The following is a 17,098-nucleotide window of genomic DNA, read 5'->3' as shown; positions in this document are numbered from 1 at the left end:
GGGGGGATGGATATAGAGAGGACAACTCAGGAGGGAAAAGTGGATAAAGTTCAAGCCGTGAAATGAAGATCCACTGGGGTGAGAAACAGCAAGTTTGCCTTCGGTAGATTCATTGATTCAATGAAAATGCAGTGAAAGATAACACTTGTAAATAGAAAATTTAAAATGTCAAAATCATGTGAGTGGTTAGAAGCAAAGGCCTCCTAGGCTCTAGGTTTGGAAGTGAATGAATTGCCTCTCACTTGTCCCCAACCAGAGACCAGGCCCGCAAAACAGGTCTGTGTCCTGACTAGGAATCGAACCAGCAACCCTTTGGTTCAGAGGCCGGCGCTCAACCCACTGAGCCAGGGCCACTCAATCCACCAGCCAGGACCACACATGGATGTTTTTCTCCCTTTCTTTCTCCTACCCTTCCCTTCCTTCTGAAAATAAATAAAATATTTTTAAAAGAAATTAAGTTCTGCCCTGGCTGGCGTAGCTCAGTGGATTGAGCGTGGGCCTGCGAACCAGGCGATCGTGGTTCGATTCCCAGTCAGGGCACATGCCTGGGTTGCAGGCCAGTTCCTTGCAGGCTAACTACCAGCAGGGATGCACAAAAGGCAACCATACATTGATGTTTCTCTCCCTCTCCCCTTCCCCTCTAAAGATAAATAAATAAAATCTTTAAAAAAAGAAAAAGAAATTAAGTTCTTGGAACAATCTGGCAGAAGCTTAAGTAGGTTAAAAATGGTCCAAGATAAAAATAAAGACCTAAGTTTTAAAATATTATAGCACAAAAACTGCACAGAGCCTCAGGGTGGCCACTTCGGCCATCAGACACGGGAAGGGCATCCGCATTCACGCGGTAGCTCCGAACGGGAGCAGGGCCCTGGTTCTCCCTCCCTGACCCTATCGGTTCCAGGAGAGGTTTCGTTCAGTGGCTCAGGGGTGCCCCACCTGGGCTGTTCCAAGCTGGTCGGTTTTTACCTTCTGACCCGCCTTTTACCACAGCTCTGCTCTTCCATGCCCAACCCCTCCGTCATATTCCACCCTCCCGGCCGCCCTCCCACCGCCCTGCAAACAGCTCCACGCAGATCTACTTCCTGCCCATCCTCTTGCTCAAATCAGAAGGATGTACAGCTGCCATATTGGACAGCTTTCTCCTGGACCCGCTCCTCTATCTCCTACATCCCAAACCTCCTCATTATTCTTCTCCTTCTCTTATTCTTTCTCCTCCTCCTCCAAGATTTTAAAAAATATTTTATGTATTTATTTTTAGAGAGAGGGGAAGGAAGGAGAAAGAGAGGGCGAGAAACATCAATGTGTGGTTGCCTTTCACATTGCCCCCACTGGGGACCTGGCCCACAACCGAAGCATGTGCCCTGACTGGGAATCAAACCGGCGACCCTTTGGTTCGCAGCCCGCACTCAATCCACTGAGCTACACCAGCCAGGGCCTCCAAGATTTTATTTATGTGTTTTTAGAGGGGAGGAAGGAGAAAGAGGGAGAGAAACATCACTGTGTGGTTGCCTCTTGCGCGCCCCCTACTGGGGACTGGCCTGCAACACAGGCACATGCCCTGACTGGGAATCAAATTGAACCAGTGACCCTTTTGGTTTGCAGGCGGTCGCTCAATCCAAGCAACACCTGGCAGGGCCAACCCTTCTCCTTTCTTGATTATTCCATTTTCTGATGTGCCTGCTAATAACTGATTGAGGGATGGTAAATTTCCTGAATTCCTGCATGCCTAAAAATATCATTATTTCTTCTCATAACCAGAACAGCTTGGCTGCATACAGAATTCTACATGGAAAATTATTTTTTCCTTAGGGAGAAAAAAATCAACCCAATAGCACTGAGTACCCTAACACCCAGACTGTGGTCTCTAAATATTTCCCGCTGCCAGAATCAGGGCTCCTTGGAGATCTGACTGATTAGCGTTTGGGGTAGGAAATATTCAGGGCAAGCCTGAGATACCTTGTCACATCAGAAAGTTTGAACTGGGTGGGGATATTTTATAGCCACGGATACATAAATACTCAGCAAAGGCCATGAGTTTTTTTTTTTGAACACTGTAACGTACCTACACATGTTAAGAAGAAATGGAGACATGCAAGCCAACCGCCTCTCTGGGAAGTGAACGAAGGTGAAAGCAACTGCCGCTGGCTGTCCTGTGTTGTCTCCCATGGGCCGACAATACTTCCTCACGACACTGGAGAGTGTGCTGTTGGACTGCAGCTAGCCTCTGTGGGTGGCAGTGGAATCATACCCCCAAACTTAGATATGCCTGCCCTTTGACCCAACAGTGGACCCGGGTACATTAAAAACCTGCATAACCGCACAAAGGTGTATGTACGGGGGGGACCCATGGCCCGGCAGGGTTTGCAACAGTGAGGAGCCGGGAACAAGGCCATTCCCACTGGCAGCAGGGACATGTATTACGGTGCGTGCACAGAATGAAATGCAGGGGCGGGGGGTGGCGGTTAAAGGGAGCAAGGTTGCCCTGAGGGTGGGAAAGCATGTCTTTATACGTTGAGTGATAGAGGCGAGTTGCACAGGGATAGCCCCGGTTTTAAAACGCTCCCACGCGGCATGGAAGAAATGGGTCCCCACTTGCCCGGCAGAAGCCGTGGTACCAGACAGCTGTTTGTGGTGTGACTGGTAAGGAGACGCAAAGGGCACTTAACGCATTTTCGTTCCATTGAAATTCTTAAGGCTGGCACGTGTGTGGTAATCAGGGAAGAAAAAAGCTAAATAATGAACAAGGATCATAAAGCTTTATTTAATAAATATAACCAAAAATTTCAAAATACTTTATTCCATATGTAGCCAATTAGAGACAGGGAAAAGAGTTAGGAGGAAATGTTTGGAGAGATTAAGTGAAGGGGTCAGGAGAGAGGCAGGAGGTTGGGAATGTGAGTAGAGAACAGGAAAATAACAAACCCAGGTGGAGGGGAGAGGGGTGCTGGGAGCCCCATGACTCCCCCAGCACCCCCCTATCCCCCATCATTGGTCACATCTCGCAGGCGTCCTTCCCTCCTTGGCAACGAAGGGAGACACTGAACTGACACTGGAGGAATGAATCAGGAATCTGGAAACCCCCACCCCCAGGTAGGCTGCTTCCTCTTTTTCTACAACAATGGGATTGAGGTGTTTCCCCTCCAAGATGGAAAGAAGAAAACCTGGCTGGACGACCGCGAGCTCTAGCTGGGAATCACTTTGTTTCTCTGAGTAGACTAAGATCCTCAAGGCTAGACCCTTTTGTACTAGGTCTTAACATCCATCTTTGCTCAAAGCCTGTTGCTTTAAAAAATCTGAACTCTTGGGTTCTGTTCTGACGCCTCTGAATGACAGAGTTCAAATTCGAAAACAGAGTTTACTTTGTGGTTCCTGTGTTTCAAATCCATCGGGAAAGGATGGGAGGACCAGGCCGGGGCGGGGGGACACGGTGTGTTGAGAAGTCAATAATGGAGTCCAAAGGCAGGTGCGGAGGCCCCCCCCCTGGGGGGGTGCGCTCCACCTTGGCCCAGAGCAGGCCAGCTGGGATGAAGCTCGTGACACTGGGGCCTCTGAGGAGGGGTCTGTGACGCAGGCACGGTTCTGGACCACTGGAGGGGGCCACAGGAAGGCTGGCCGACAGCCCTCTGGTCACAGTGCTGTCCCCGAACAGCTGAGGATGTGACCGGAGTGAATGGCAGTGTGGGGGTGCGCAAGGCCTCCCAGAAACACTTGGTAGACACGCATGGCAGGCTCAAAGCTCACCCTGGGTAGACCCCTCATGGACCAATACTAGTTTCCTAAGAGAACCTCCTAAAAACCAGTGTTTGCAGAACCCAGAGGGGCCTGACGCCCCATAGAGCTCCCTGAGGGCAGCCAGGAGTGGCGACAACACGCGACCCAGGAAGACCGCTGGTTTCTCTAGTCTTTATGAAAGCTAGGTCCTCCTGCCAACAGCCCAGAGCAGGGCAGAGGCAGCTGGGCCTGGGAGGGGCACCGAAGGTGTGCGTTTGGGGGCCGTGCCAGAGAGATGGCCCAGAGGCAGGCCCCCGGCCATGCGGGGCCAGCCCATCTGGGCTCCTGACCCTTTCTGAGGCTCCTGTCCCACAGGGAGAGGAGACCAGGGACCAGGACCCCTGCCTTCTTTATGTCCCGCCCCACTCCCTCCCCCAGCCAGGTGTGTTCACACCGCCAGTCAGGCCATTCCCACCCACCTACTGTGCCCCCTACGCCCAGCCCCCAGCAGCACAGCGGCTGGCCCTCAGCCCATGGCTACACCACAACAGGGGGAACTAGGTCTAAAGGGAATGCACACGCTCCAAAATCTGTTGGCTGGCCCCACGCACGCTGGCCAAAGAGGTGTTAAGGAGGGGCTGCCGCGGGCGGGGCGTTGCCGCCTCACACGGGCTGTGCCGCAGCCTGCCCAGTGGTTTCCGATGGCCCGGCCGGGGACGTGGGGTGTGGGCCAGGTGTGGGCCTTGCATAGTTGGGAGCTTGGTTTGTCGCTGAGCCGAGGGTTCGGGGCCAGGCCCCCAGAGATGGACCACCGCTGTGCAGGCTGCCCGCTCTGTGAAATGGGCACCTCAGCGGAACCACTGCCTGCCTCGAGGGTAGAATGACAGAGGCAGCGTTAAAGGGACCTGCAGATGTCACAGAGCCCCAGCTGTGAAATGCGAGGAAGGATTCCACCAGCAAACTCAGTCGCTTTACAGGTGGTTATGAAACCTAAGTGAGCGCTGGGCTTGGAAGGGCAGGTCGGCACAGTCCGTCTGCTGGCTCCAGGAGAGATTGGCAGCCCGGGGGCAGAGGGTGGGGCCCAGGCCCCGAGGGTCTCTGAGTGTGTCACCTCCTGTGTGAGGGCGAGCACCAAAGGACTCAAAGGCTGAGACTAAAATGAGGGGCCCAATGCGCACCAGGCCCAGCCCAGTGCTCAAGTCGGGTGAGGACAGTGGGGGACTCCGAAGAATAAGGCTTAAAATTCCCTCAGGACCTGCCAGGCCTGGGCCCCACCCGACCCCCAGGCCGAAGATTCGGCTTCTGGCTTCTGACCCTCCACCCCGTTCTTCAGGCCCCACAAAAGATGGAAATACACGTTCGAAGTCAAGTCCAAACCAACCCTTCCTCAGCTACATTTTCTGCCCCAGGTTAGGGACGACCACGGTCCTTTGGGCTCCCAGGGGCTGCCCCTGCTCCCCCAAGTGCACGATCTATAGAACTCTCCAGAGGTGCCCGGCTGACCAGAGGACCCCTAGATCTCCCACTGAGGCACAGAGGAAGTCCAAAGCAAACCCAGGAGAAGCCCACACTTGGCCCCCCACCACCCTGACTTCCCCTTGGCACAAAGGCTTCTCCCTCACTCTAAGACCCCCGGCTGTAGACTCATTGGCCACCTGTCCCGTGGGCCACCCAAGTCAGAACCCCAATAAAATAAATAACGTGGCCTGACATCCCTACCGCTTGGTTTCACAGCATCGACCAGGGACGTGGAAGTCCTCGTTGGGGCGGGTGGCCCCTGCCTCGCCTCCTCCGCCTGGCTCTCCCCTCCATCCCCCGACAAGCTGGGTGGCGCCGCTCTCAGCGGGGCACAGGGAAGCCTGAGGCCAGGGGCTGAGGGAAGGCACCGCACCAGGACTGGGACCCTCAGCCCTGAGAGGCCAGAGGAGCAAGGGGCTGGCACCCGAGCAGCCCTGGGGGCTGGTGGCCTAGCGGGCTGTGCTTCCATCAGCCTCGGGCACTCACAGGACGCTCTCCCCATAGGCGCCCGAGGGCCCCGCAAACACGGTTGCGGGCTCGGAGCCGAAGCTCGTTCCACCGGCGAACTCCAGCAGGGTGCTGCCGTGCTCCCCCGTCCCGGTGCCCGTGCTGGTGCTGGGCGGCCCTTTGGCAGGTGCCTCGGTCTTAGTGGCGGTGGGGGCCGTGGTCACGGTGCCGGGCGCGCCGGCCGCACCACGGTGCGTCTTCATGTGGGTAAGCAAGTGCGAGCTCTGCGAGAAGCGGCGGCCACAGTTGGCGCAGGCGTAGGGCCGCTCGCCCGTGTGCGTGCGCTGGTGCGTGACCAGCACCGAGCGCTGCGAAAAGCGCTTCCCGCACTCGGGGCATGGGAAGGGCCGTTCGCCCGTGTGGCCACGCCGGTGCTTGGCCAGGTTGGAACGCTGCGCAAAGCCGCGGCCACAGTCAGAGCAACGGAAGGGCTTCTCGCCCGTGTGCGTGCGCCGATGCCGCTTAAAGTCCGAGCTGTGGCCGAAGCCCTTGCCACAGTCAGGGCAGCGATGCGGCTTCTCCTCGGCATGCGCCCACTGGTGCCGCGTCAGCGCTGCGCTCTGCCCAAAGCGGCGGCCACACTCGCCACACGCATAGGGCCGCTCGCCCGTGTGTGCGCGCCCGTGCGCTGTCAGGTGCGCACGCCTGCTGAAACCTGCGCCGCAAACACCGCACACAAAGGGCTTCTCACCGGTGTGGCCACGCACGTGTGCCGCCAGGTGTGAGCCTCGAGCGAAGCGCGCGCCACACTCTGGGCAAGGGAAGGGCCGCTCGCCCGTGTGTGTGCGCCGGTGGCGCGCCAGGTGCGAGCCATACACAAAGCTCTTGCCGCAGTCTGCGCAGCGGTGCGGCCGCTCGCCTGCATGATAGCGCTGGTGTTTGGCCAAGGCGGCACGGCGCCCGAACGTCTTGCCGCAGTCGGAGCAGATCCACGGGCTCTCCTCTTCGGCCATTGTGGCTGGCGCCGGCTCGGCCAGCAGTCCCCCAACAGCTGGCCCGAATGCGCGCAGCCCGCCGCCGCCACTGCCCCCAGGCCCACCACCGCTGCGGAAAGGGTCGCAGGCCAGTCCCGCACCTTCCACCAGAGCCAGCCGGCCCCCCAAGGGTCCTGGCAGAGGCCGCCCATCAGCTGGCAGCTGCTCCCCGAAGCCCGGGAGGCTTAGGATCTGAAAGCCGTCTGGGTGGAGCCAGGACTTGGGATGAACAGAAAAGTGGAAGCCGAGAGGGTGCGAGGAGGGCCCTTCGCTGTCACCTAGGCCATTGCCGAGTTCCAGAAACCGCCTGTTGGGCTCCGGGTCCTCTTTGCTCCGAGGGGTGGGCACCTCTGCGGCAGCTGCAACCTCTTCTCTCGCCTCGGTCTCGGCCTCTCCATCCACCTCGCTGGCTTCAGGCCGCTCCGACCCGGTCTCAGCTTCCTCGGGCTCTGCCACGAGCACCGTCTCACAGGGCTCTTGCCGAGGGCCGTCGCCGCTGGGCTCCGAGCAGCCCCCACTGCGCCGGTGGCGCTGGAAGTCAGCACGGAGGCGGAAGGCCTGGCCACAGTCCGGGCAGCAGTGCGGCCGGTCGGCAGTGTGCACGGCCTGGTGCCGCGCGAGCGCCGAGCTCTGGCTGAAGCTGCGGCCGCAGTGTGGGCACGGGTAGGGCCGCTCGCCCGTGTGCGTGCGCTGGTGCGTGACCAGGTAGGAGCGGCGCCCGAAGCCCGCGCCGCAGAAGGCGCAGCGGTAGGGCCGCTCGCCCGTGTGGATGCGCCGGTGCGTAACCAAGTGAGACTTGTAGACGAAGCGCTTGCCGCAGTCCGGGCATGGGAAGGGCTTCTCGCCCGTGTGCGTGCGCTGGTGGATGGCCAGGTGCGAGCGGTACACAAAGCCCTTGCCGCACTCGTCGCAGCCGAAGGGCTTGACGGCCGCGTGGTAGCGCTGGTGCTTCGCCAGCCGGGACCGGTGTGGGAACACCTTGCCGCACACATCACAGGTGGTCTCGGGGCGCCCGGCCTGAACAACCGCCGCTTCAGCTGGGAATGCCCAGGGCACCAGCAGGCTCCCGGCCGGCTCACCGCCTGGCAGGAAGGGCTTCACCTCCTCACCCTCCGCCAGGGCCCCGAGGCCGCCTGGGTCGAGCCCCCAGCCCTCTGGAGTCTGCACAGAGTCAGAGTCATCGGGGCCCCACGTCCCAGGCACGTCCCCCACACCATAGGCTGCCGACCACAACCCTGGCGGCTCGTTCTCTTCCTCGGCCACCTCGGCCAGGAAGTCCTCGTCATCTTCCTCCTCGTGGTCCTCTAGGTCATCGGTCCAGAACCAGGCACCTGAAGGCGGCAACAGGAGGCCGGAAGAGAGAGGTGAGAAGCTGCCACAGGAGCCCCTGCAGGCTCTGGTCCCTGGAAATCTCAGCTTCTGCAGGAGCAGCTGCAGTTGGAAGCTCTGCTTGGCATTCCTCCCTCTGGGTGCTTCTCCACCATCCTAAGGCTGGCTGGCAACCAGGGTCTCCCTCCTGCACCCAGAGCAGAGCCAGGAAAGGCTGCCTTGGCCAAGGAGGCTGGGGACTCACTGCTCGGACATTGCTCAGGCCCCTCTGCTGAGCTGTGCACCCGCACCGCCCCCGCCCCACCCCCGGCCTTTTCTGAGCAACTGTGCATCTGGGCAATGGTCCCCAGTGGGTTCAGGCAGCAGGGCAGCTGCACGCCACTCCCCACCACACAAGGACAAGGACTCCCAAGTTCCTGCTGCTCCGTCCCTCCTCCTCCAGGCTGCACCACACCCTCCCCCTTCAGCACAGAGCGTGGGTATGGGGCCAAGTCTGCAGGGCTTCCAGGCTCATACAGTGGGGATGCCAGTCTGCCTGCCACTGTGACCCACCCGGAGGGAACTAGTGTTTATGCAGCGGGCGCTAAGTCACACCTGGCCCACAGGGGTAGGGGTGGGGGTCGGGGCAAGGATTCCAAAGCACCTGCGTGCTTCCCGGTGTGCACTTTATGCCGTGGGCCCACGGCGGATGTGCATCTTTCCATAGCCCACCTGCAGGGGAGAATCTGGCCAGAGCCCAGACCTGAAAGGGGGCCCAGCTTGTCAAGCACCAGTGGGGAATAGGCTTGTGTTCTGCAAGGCTACACACTGCCAACACAGAGGCTCTGCCTGTCCCAGCAGCCCGTGACAGCTCAGTGGCACGGAAATGAAGGTCGGGGAGGAGACAGACTAGCAGACAGGGTGCAGTTTTGCTCAGGGAGGACCTTAGATGGACCTGCCCTGCAGAGTGACCCCAGCAGACAGGTGACACCTATGACATCATGCTTGGATCCTACCTACCTCCGGCTCTACAGATGGCTGGGATCAGGAGTGGGGGAGCATCCCAGGTCCCCAGCCAGGTTCATGGACACACTGTGGCACCAAGACCCTCCAAGGACCATGGAGGACCAAGCACATCCATGCTCCGTGACAAGAGAATGGCCAGTGCCAGCCTGTGGCCCCTTCACCTGCGTGTGGCTTTTCTGCAATGTGCCCATAAGCAGGACACAAGTCCCTCTAAGACCCTCTGAGAGATGTCACCGACCTCCCAGACTCCTCCTGGAGGCAGCTGAGCTATTTCTCGCTGGCCAGAGCCCTGCGATTCTGCAGGATTCCGAGAGGGCCCCAGACGGTGGACACTGGGGCAGAAAGTCCACCCTGCGACGTGGTGGAAAGTGAGGCCCGAGGCTGACCCACCAAGGGCAAGTCAGGTGACCACCATCTGAGAGGTCAACTCCCCCACGAGCAAGGTGAGGCCAGTTCCCGCCCCTGCTGTCCCCCGGGTGTCGGGACCACCAAGGGTATGTGGGGCGACACTCCAGAGTGTGCACATATGCACCGCCTGTGTCTCCCTGTGTTTTTTACTGTAAACACATCTCTGAGCTGACGAGTCTGTCCAGACAGGTGACTGGCATGACATCCAGTGACCCTCCCTAGGCTGGTGTCACTCCAGCCCAAAACCCCGCACACCTACTGTGTGCGGGCTTCCATTGAACCTGCTGGGACTCTGAGAGCAACTCACAGCCCCCCACGAGACACTTCCACGGCACCGACAGTCCGACGTCCTCGGGTCAGAAACTTCAGGTTTAGTTCAAACTCTTTATTTTCCAGGTGAGTGACGTGAGGCTCTGACAGAGGATGAGAGCCAGAGCCCGGCCCCGGGCCCCTGGAGACATCTACCCCCTGAGGGCTTCCTGAAAGAATCTCTCCAAAATCCCCTCTCTGGAAGGTCCAGGCTGCCTGCCCAGGCTGAGGCCCATCTCTGGGCCTTCCGGGAGAGGAGAGAGGGCTCAGAGGCACCAGTTGTTCAGAGGTGGCTAAGTGGGTGGAGAAATGGAGGCGCAGCCCCGGCATGGCCAGGACCCACAGCTCCCTGCGCCCGGGGCGCACCCCTTCAGGTGGGCAACGTCACAGCAGGCCCCACTCCCCAAAACACACACTCAGAGACTCTGACACAAGGACAAGGGCTCATTTCTGAAGTGTCCTAAGAGGAACCCCTGGGTGCTTGAAGGGCCTCCCCGCCCGCAGCTCTCTGCAGGCTGGGACAAGAGGAGCCAGCCCATGAAGGCAGCGCTTAGCCCACAGTGGCCGCCCTGCCCCCACGAAGCCCGCCCCACAGCCCAGGCCAGCAGTGCTAAGCTGGAGCTCGAAGGAGCCGTGCTGGCAGAAACCCCGAAGATGCTCTCTCTCGCTCACCTGTGTAAACACCGGTGACGATGTCGTCCTCCTCAGGCCGGGGGCTGTCTGGCACCCAGGGCTCCTGCCCTTGCTCCAGCCGGGAGATCAGGTCTGGCTTGGGGATGGCGTACCCTGCCGTGGAGAAAACCAGAGGGCAGTGCAGCTGCGCCCACAAGGCCCTGCTGGCTCCTCAGTTCCTCTCTCCTCCGCCCCTTCCCCGACCAGCCCTCCCACCTCCCTGCCTCACTCTGGAAAACTCCACATTCCCTCCTCTGGAGCCTCGCCCTGACAGCCCCAACTCTCCTGCCTACCCCCTCTACACACCTTCTGCAGGGCGCCCACCCCTCTCTCCTTCGCCCCTTAAGGCCGGCCTCTGGGGGTGTACAAGAGGCCAGGGTGGGGCCGGCAGCTCTCCAGAGCATGTCCACCTGGGTCACGGCACTGCCAGGCCACACCAGGGCCCCCGTGACAGCTGCCGCCCAGCAGCACAGTAGTCCCTGGGACTCCCTGGGAGGAGGGCCCCCTTCTCCAAGACCCTGTGGCTGTAGAAGTGGTCCTCTCAGCAGCTGAGCCCCAGGAGGCCTCTCAGAGACAAAACGGCCCTGCTTACCCAAGGACACCAGGATCCCATAGTTCTCCTGCATGACTTCCTCGTAAAGGTCCTGCTGGTCCGCGTCCAGCCGCCCCCACTCCTCCAGAGAGAAGTACACAGCCACGTCCTCAAAGGTCACCAGCCCCTGGGAAACAGAGCGCCCTGGTCACGGCTCCGAACAGCCCCAGGCAAGGGGCAGGGCCCACAAAGGCAGAAACAGAAGGTGACCTGGACAGGACAGACCGAGGCCCTGAAACTCGGTGCCCACAAGGCCACAGCCTGATGCCATTACCGTTAGGCCTACCACTGCCCAACAGCACTGGGGGCTTCCGGGCCTGGCCATGGCCCTTCGGGGCAGGGCCCATCCCTGTTCGGAGAGCAGGAACCCAGGCGCAGAGAGGGTGGGCACTGAGTTCACCAGGATTCACACGGCTGCCTTGCCCTGCCAACTTCACCATCTGGCCAAGCCAGCAGTCACGCCTAAAGGTCTACACCCGGGGGGACAAGCGGCACCCATTAAGCAGAATGTGGGCTCTGGTATCCAACCTGGTGGGCTCAGCAGGAACTCAGAGCCTGCACAGGGGACAGGCACTCCAGGGAAGGGGCACAGCCTGGCCCTGGGGAAGGGCCAGGCCCCTGAAGGAACCGCACTGCACTGGTGAGTGGGCAGCAGCAAACGAGAGCAGGACATTCCAATGGCCTGGGAAGGCTCAGCACCAGGAGGGTGACTGCAGCCCACGGCCTTGGGGCTGGAGACGCCAGGCCCTTCCTGCAGCCACAGCCTGGGCTTGGCCTGAGGACCACAGTGCAGCCAACAGGGGTCTCCAGGACAACAGGGGCAAGCAAGGCCCCAGGCACCCTGCCTGGCTAACTGAGCTCCAAATAAGAAGGCAGCTCACCTGAGACCCAGCCGTGAGGAAACCGTCCTCCTCGTCCTCCTCGTCCTCCTCATCCTCGTCCTCCAGGTCTTCCTCCCCAAGCATGGCTGGAGGCCGGGAGGCCTGTGGGTCTGCAGGCGAAGTCTCTTAGGGTCCAGCTGCCCTGAGTGCTGGGCCTCACCGCCCAGGCCGCCTCGGCCCATCCAGCAAGCAGGCTCAGGGGCTCCCGCCGGCTCCCTGCTTCAAAGCCTGGCCCTGGCGTCCCAGCGCCAGCCCACTGGGCCAAAGAACGCTCCAGCCTGCTCGCCAGAGCCCCCACCTGCCCACCTTCCCCACGGCCAGCTCTTCTTACCCTTTTCCTGAACAGCTGGGGACTTGGTGTCACCACCAGGGCTAAGGCGTTCCTGCGACCCTGACGCTGGACTCTGCTGCTCCTCCTCCTCCTCCTCCTCCGCGGCCGCCTCCTCATCCTCGTCCCCCTGCAACTCCACCTCCACCTGCTCCACCTGCTCCACCTGCCCGGCCTCCGGCTCCTCCTCCGCCAATGCTGCTGCGTCTTCCTCTTCTTCCTCTTCTTCCCCTGCCAGCTCCTCCTCGCCCTCCAGCATCTCCACCTCTTCCCCCTTCTCTTCCTCCTCCTCCTCCTCCTCAGGATCACATTCTGACCCGTCCTCCGCCCTCTCCAGGTGGGCCGCCGGGGAGTCTGGAGCTGTGTGGAGGGCCGCCATCTTCGCAGGAAGTCGGCCTCAGCCCGGCCTGAAACACAGACGGGCCGCATGACAAGCCGCCCCCGGCACACTCGCAGGGCAGGCTCCTCCGTGGGCCTCTTGCTGGCCCGGCCGGGAGGCAGGATTCACTCCCCCCACTGCACAGTGACAGCAGGAGGTGGCCCAGCTCTTCCCACGGCCTCGTGCAGCACAGCAGGGCACTCTGCACTCAGAGGTGCCGCCCAGAGAGCCCCGCTCTGCGACCCCCACCGTGTGGTCACCACGGATGGAAAAGTCAGGAATTTACCCCAGGTCTTCATCCTCAAGGACCAGGGGCTTTGGAAGGGGATAAACAGAAAGGTCTCGAGATGAGGTCGTCCTGGATCAGGGGGGCCCTACACCCAATGACGGTGTCCTCAGAAGAGACAGAAGAGGAGACACAGACACAGAGAGGAAGCCATGTGGCAGCCCTTCACACGGTGTCCAGGCAACACGGCCCAAGGGGGCCTGAGTTTAGCTGAAAAGGGTGCGTGAGTGTGGCCTGCGAGAACAGCCCGCCTGATATTTGGAAGGAGGGGCTCCCCCACCACCCGTACCCAACACACCCAAGTGCGGTGCCAGGGAGTCTCAGAGGGGCAGGCCGCAGACACGTGCGCAGTGAGGCGTGGGTCAGGGCAGAGGTGACAGCTAAGACAAGCCAGACATTCGCCCCCCAAGGGTTTGCTGTGGACAGCCAGCAGGCCAGGCTCCCGCTGCAAGGGGCAGCAAAGAGGCCCTGAACACACCCAGCCCTGCCCATAGCAGCGCCCTTGCCCCTCGCCCTGTCCAACCAGGTCACTTGGAGAGAGCTCAGGGGGTCGTGGAGACTTGGATCATCACTCAATGAGCAAAGGTGTAAAGTGCCGTGAGACGTCTCTCCCAATTCCGAGACCAGAAACCCTGAGAGCTGAACTGTCAAAGTCCCAGTGGCTCACAGGGTCCTGCTCTCACACCAGCGTTATAGCCAGTTCAGCCCAGGCACTTGGGAGACACAGCCAGGGAGACACAGCCAGGCGGTGTCATGGCCCAGGGCTGTAGGTACAGGGAGAGGGAGGCCTCTGGCCCCAGGGCCCCAGGGCCCCCTGTCCCTTGGCTGTGAGTCCTCCGTCAGCCTCAGAACAGCCCCGAGGGCAGTCAGTTCCTATGGCTCCTTCTTGGGAGTAAACCTGAAAACACGCCCATCACCCAGCACCTGCTCCATCAGCATCTCAGATCTCAACAGGTTCATCCCCCATGTGGGCCACACCCACTACAAACACAGCAACCCCGAATCCTGGGGTGAGGGTGAGGGCGTGAACCCAGAAAAGATCCTGAGATGGCAGGCCACACAGGGCAGCGAGGCCCAGCTTACCCAGCTCCACCAGTGGGCAGCACCTGCCACCAACCCCCGAAACAGGACGGGGCCATCAGCGAAAAGATGCCCAGGGTCCTGAGGACAGGTCCTGTCACTGGGCTCCCAGGAGAACTGCTCAGGGGCTAGCTCTGACTCCACAATTCTCCACTTCGGCACTAACAAGGCAGTGTATGCGCACTTCCGGGACGGCTCCAGGCTGCTGCTTTGAACCCACACTTAAATAGCTAGGGACCTCGGCGAAGTCACGTGGCTCCTCCAGAGCCCAGGGCCCAGGTGCAGGAGTCGGAGCTCACTAGCACAGGAAGCCGTCTCTGCCCTGACCCTTGGGCTCCCCTGCTGGTTCCAGCCCCGGCCCAAGGTCACAGGTGAAGAACTATGCCTAGGAGGGTGCCCCCCGTGGGAGGGTGCCCCAGCCTTTCCCAGAGCCGCCTCCTCGGCTTCTGCAGCTCTCTGGTGTGACAGTGCCGCCTCGGCCACCTCTGGGAGGACGCGGCCCTGCCCAGCCCTTGGGGCAATGAGAATGCCAGCTGAGGTTTCCTAACTGCCGCCTACCTCAGGCTCAGAGGGTTCTTCTCACCCTGACCTGGGGCTGCAAATTCGGGCCAAGAACAGATGCCACGCCCGGCCTGGCAGAGACGCCTCCTGCTGGGCCCAGGGACCCACTTCAAAAGCAAATACCACAGCTTTGGAGTAAAGTGACCCCATGCTCAGGGCCTGGGAGCATGCCATGCCCCCCCGCCCAAGACTCCCTTTCCCTCTTTCTCACCCACCCTCCAGAGGCAGCCCCCCCACCCCGCCCCAGGCCCAGGAACACCCAGTGCGTGGGCCGAGGCCCTCACAGCACCTGTACTGTTCATACGTTAGGAGCTGCCTGCTCACTGCCAGTCTCCCAGGTACACAGTCAACTCCAAGAAGGAGAAAGTTCCCTCTGCCCATCTCTGGATCCCCTAAGGCCAGACTAGGAGTGCTCAACTCCCTGTTGAAGAAATGACCGGGTCCCGGAGTCAGTGGGATGAGCGTGGAATTGAAAAACGCAGCCTCCTGGCCCCACTGACAAACTCCAGGCCAGACTGGCCACTGTGCAGGGTCCCACTCAAGGGGCTCTGAGTCTCCGCCTCCAGAGAGGTTTGGCCCAAAGTCCCTTCTCCGGACAAGTGCGCCTGCTGGGGACAGGAAAAGGGAAAGGCCCAGCGGCCATGGAGGCTGGCAGTCACCCTGCATGGGACCAGGGTCCAGCACAGCCAGTCACCCACAGGCGACCCAGAACAGAGCACCTCTAAAAATGGGCCTCAGTCCCCTGAGCACTGTGTTGGCTTTGCCTCCCCAGGTGCGCACTGGGCATGCTCCCCAGACCTGCTCGCCCTTTCTTCCTCTCTGTCGGCCCACAGAAACTCACTCTGCGTCCTTCCCCGCACCCAGTCCCAGGTCGGCAGCCACAGAGGGTCAGGGGCGCAGCATCACCCACAGGCACACCGGGTCACCCGAGGCCCTTATTTCCGCTGCAGCTTTGCACCAGCGGCTACAGTGCTGCCGGCAAGACACCTTCCATGGGGAGAAAGGAGGGCCCCAAGGACGGAAAGAAGAGGCAGAACCGAAAAACTGCTGGAAATGTTCCAGAAAAGTGGATCAGTAGACACGGAGAAATGGGAGGGGGGGGGAAGCGTGTGGGTGCGCATGGATTCCTCCCCTCTGCGCGGCCTCGATCACCACACCCCTGTGATTCAAGGCCTTCCAGGTTTGCAGCTCCTCTGGGAAGCCTTCTTTCTCGGACCACCAGGGTCCTCACCGTCCCACCGCGGATCTGGGTTCCTCGGCTCTCCCGGGGCAAGCACTTCTACGGACGGTCCCAGCCCTCGCACCACGCCGGCCGGCCCGCTCCCCAGACCGGCCAACACTTGTTGACTCGAACCAAGTACCAAGGTCTCCCGACACCGGCGCAGCCCGGGGGGCTGATCTCCCTGCCCTGCCACTTCCCCTTCCCCGCCCCCACCGGGTCCCGCATGGAAGGCCGGCCGTCCTCCCACCTCTGCGGCCACATGGGGCAGCGCAGTCCCCGTCCGACTCCGAGGCCGGCCCCACGGCAGCCCGCTCGGGCGTCCATTTGCAGACGAGGGAGGGAGGCCCCAGCAAGGCCCCCGACGGCACTAGGCAAGCTCACGAAGGTCTGGCCAAGCCCCTCCATCCTTCAAGGGGCCCGCCTCCCACGGAGGCCCCAGCGGTGTCAGCCCCTCCTGGATGGGTGAGTCCCTGGCGCCGGTCACCCAGCGACCCCCGCCCCAGACGCTGGCGAACGCCCCCCGAGGAGTCGCGGCTGCGCCCCCGCCCCGTCCCACCTGCTCCGCGCCGCCTTCCCGGACAGGCCCCGGGGGCGGAGCCCGCCCCACCGCGCAGGCCCCGGCGGGGGTCGCAGGCCGCGGCCGGCAAGGGCGCGGCCGCCGGAGGCCCGGCCAGCGCGCAGCTCCGGCCCCGCCGGGCGCAGGCCCAGGACCCCGCCGCGCACCGCGACCTNGAGCCGCCGCCGGACGCCGGGGCCGGGCAGGGCCTGCGCCCCGCGCTACACAAAGTGACGGCCCCGGAGCTGCGCGGCGGCGGCGGCGCGTGGGCACCGGAAGTGCCGCCGCCGGCCCCGCCCCGCCCGTGCCCGTGGGGGGGCACTTCCGGTCACGCGGGGTCCGGCGCAGCTCCTGGAGGGGGCGTTCGGGAGCGGGAGGAATCTCCCCGCGCGCTCGGGCCTGGAGCCTGCGCCCACGTGCACCCGCGCCGCCACCCCTGGGGGGCCCCCCGCGATCGCGCCCCGAAAACTCCAGACCCCCATCTCGAGACCCCTGCCCACCCCTGAGACCCTGGCCCAGACCCGAGACCCCGACCCCACCGCGGGGACCTCGCCCTGACCCTGGAGCCCTCCCGCGAGGTTCCGCGGGCCCGGAGCGTCCCCGCTCCCCAAACTCACTCAGCCAGGACTCGGGGACCCTACCGAATGCCGGCCCCCCGCTAGGCCGGCCCTGGCCTCGGGACCCTCCCAAGGACCCACGACAGGGGAGGGAGGGGGTGACCCCGACAGGGGTCTAGTGGAGGCGTCCCTCCGGTCCGCATGGTATCAGGCCTGGACGTGG

At 61.9% G+C, this 17,098-nt stretch overlaps 1 protein-coding gene across 3 annotated transcripts; it reads right to left on the bottom strand.

Moving 5' to 3' along the window:
* Window positions 1-2,734: 2,734 nt before the first annotated feature.
* On the bottom strand, window positions 2,735-16,599 carry ZNF316 (zinc finger protein 316). 3 transcript variants are annotated; one of them, XM_037057870.1, is made up of 6 exons: window positions 16,479-16,599; window positions 12,238-12,641; window positions 11,907-12,016; window positions 11,026-11,152; window positions 10,434-10,547; window positions 2,735-8,041 (listed from the first exon to the last, which is right to left on the bottom strand). In XM_037057870.1, the coding sequence occupies exons 2-6, from the start codon at window positions 12,611-12,613 to the stop codon at window positions 5,712-5,714; spliced, it is 3,057 nt and encodes a 1,018-aa protein (XP_036913765.1). In that variant the 5' UTR covers window positions 12,614-12,641; window positions 16,479-16,599; the 3' UTR covers window positions 2,735-5,711. The 3 variants fall into 3 exon arrangements, with proteins under 3 accessions (XP_036913765.1, XP_036913766.1, XP_036913764.1); XM_037057871.1 differs by lacking the exon at window positions 16,479-16,599 and adding an exon at window positions 15,382-16,241; XM_037057869.1 differs by lacking the exon at window positions 16,479-16,599 and having other exon boundaries at window positions 12,238-14,712.
* Between the last annotated feature and the right edge of the window lie 499 nt (window positions 16,600-17,098).

Source organism: Sturnira hondurensis, unplaced genomic scaffold, assembly GCF_014824575.4.
Source record: "Sturnira hondurensis isolate 20B ecotype Veracruz unplaced genomic scaffold, ASM1482457v3 Scaffold0009733, whole genome shotgun sequence".
Lineage (NCBI taxonomy): Eukaryota > Metazoa > Chordata > Mammalia > Chiroptera > Phyllostomidae > Sturnira > Sturnira hondurensis.
The sequence above is the reverse complement of the archived record's forward strand: the minus strand, read 5'-3'. Positions and strand labels throughout refer to the sequence as shown.

Coding starts and splice junctions, on each gene's coding strand:
- ZNF316 (XM_037057870.1), bottom strand. CDS start 12,613: ATGGCGGCCCTCCACACAGCTCCAGACTCCCCGGCGGCCCACCTGGAG. Junction 10,548..11,025: donor TGGGATCCTGGTGTCCTTGG/GTAAGCAGGGCC, acceptor TCTCCACGGCAG/GGTACGCCATCCCCAAGCCA. Junction 8,042..10,433: donor CGTCACCGGTGTTTACACAG/GTGAGCGAGAGA, acceptor TGCCGCCTTCAG/GTGCCTGGTTCTGGACCGAT.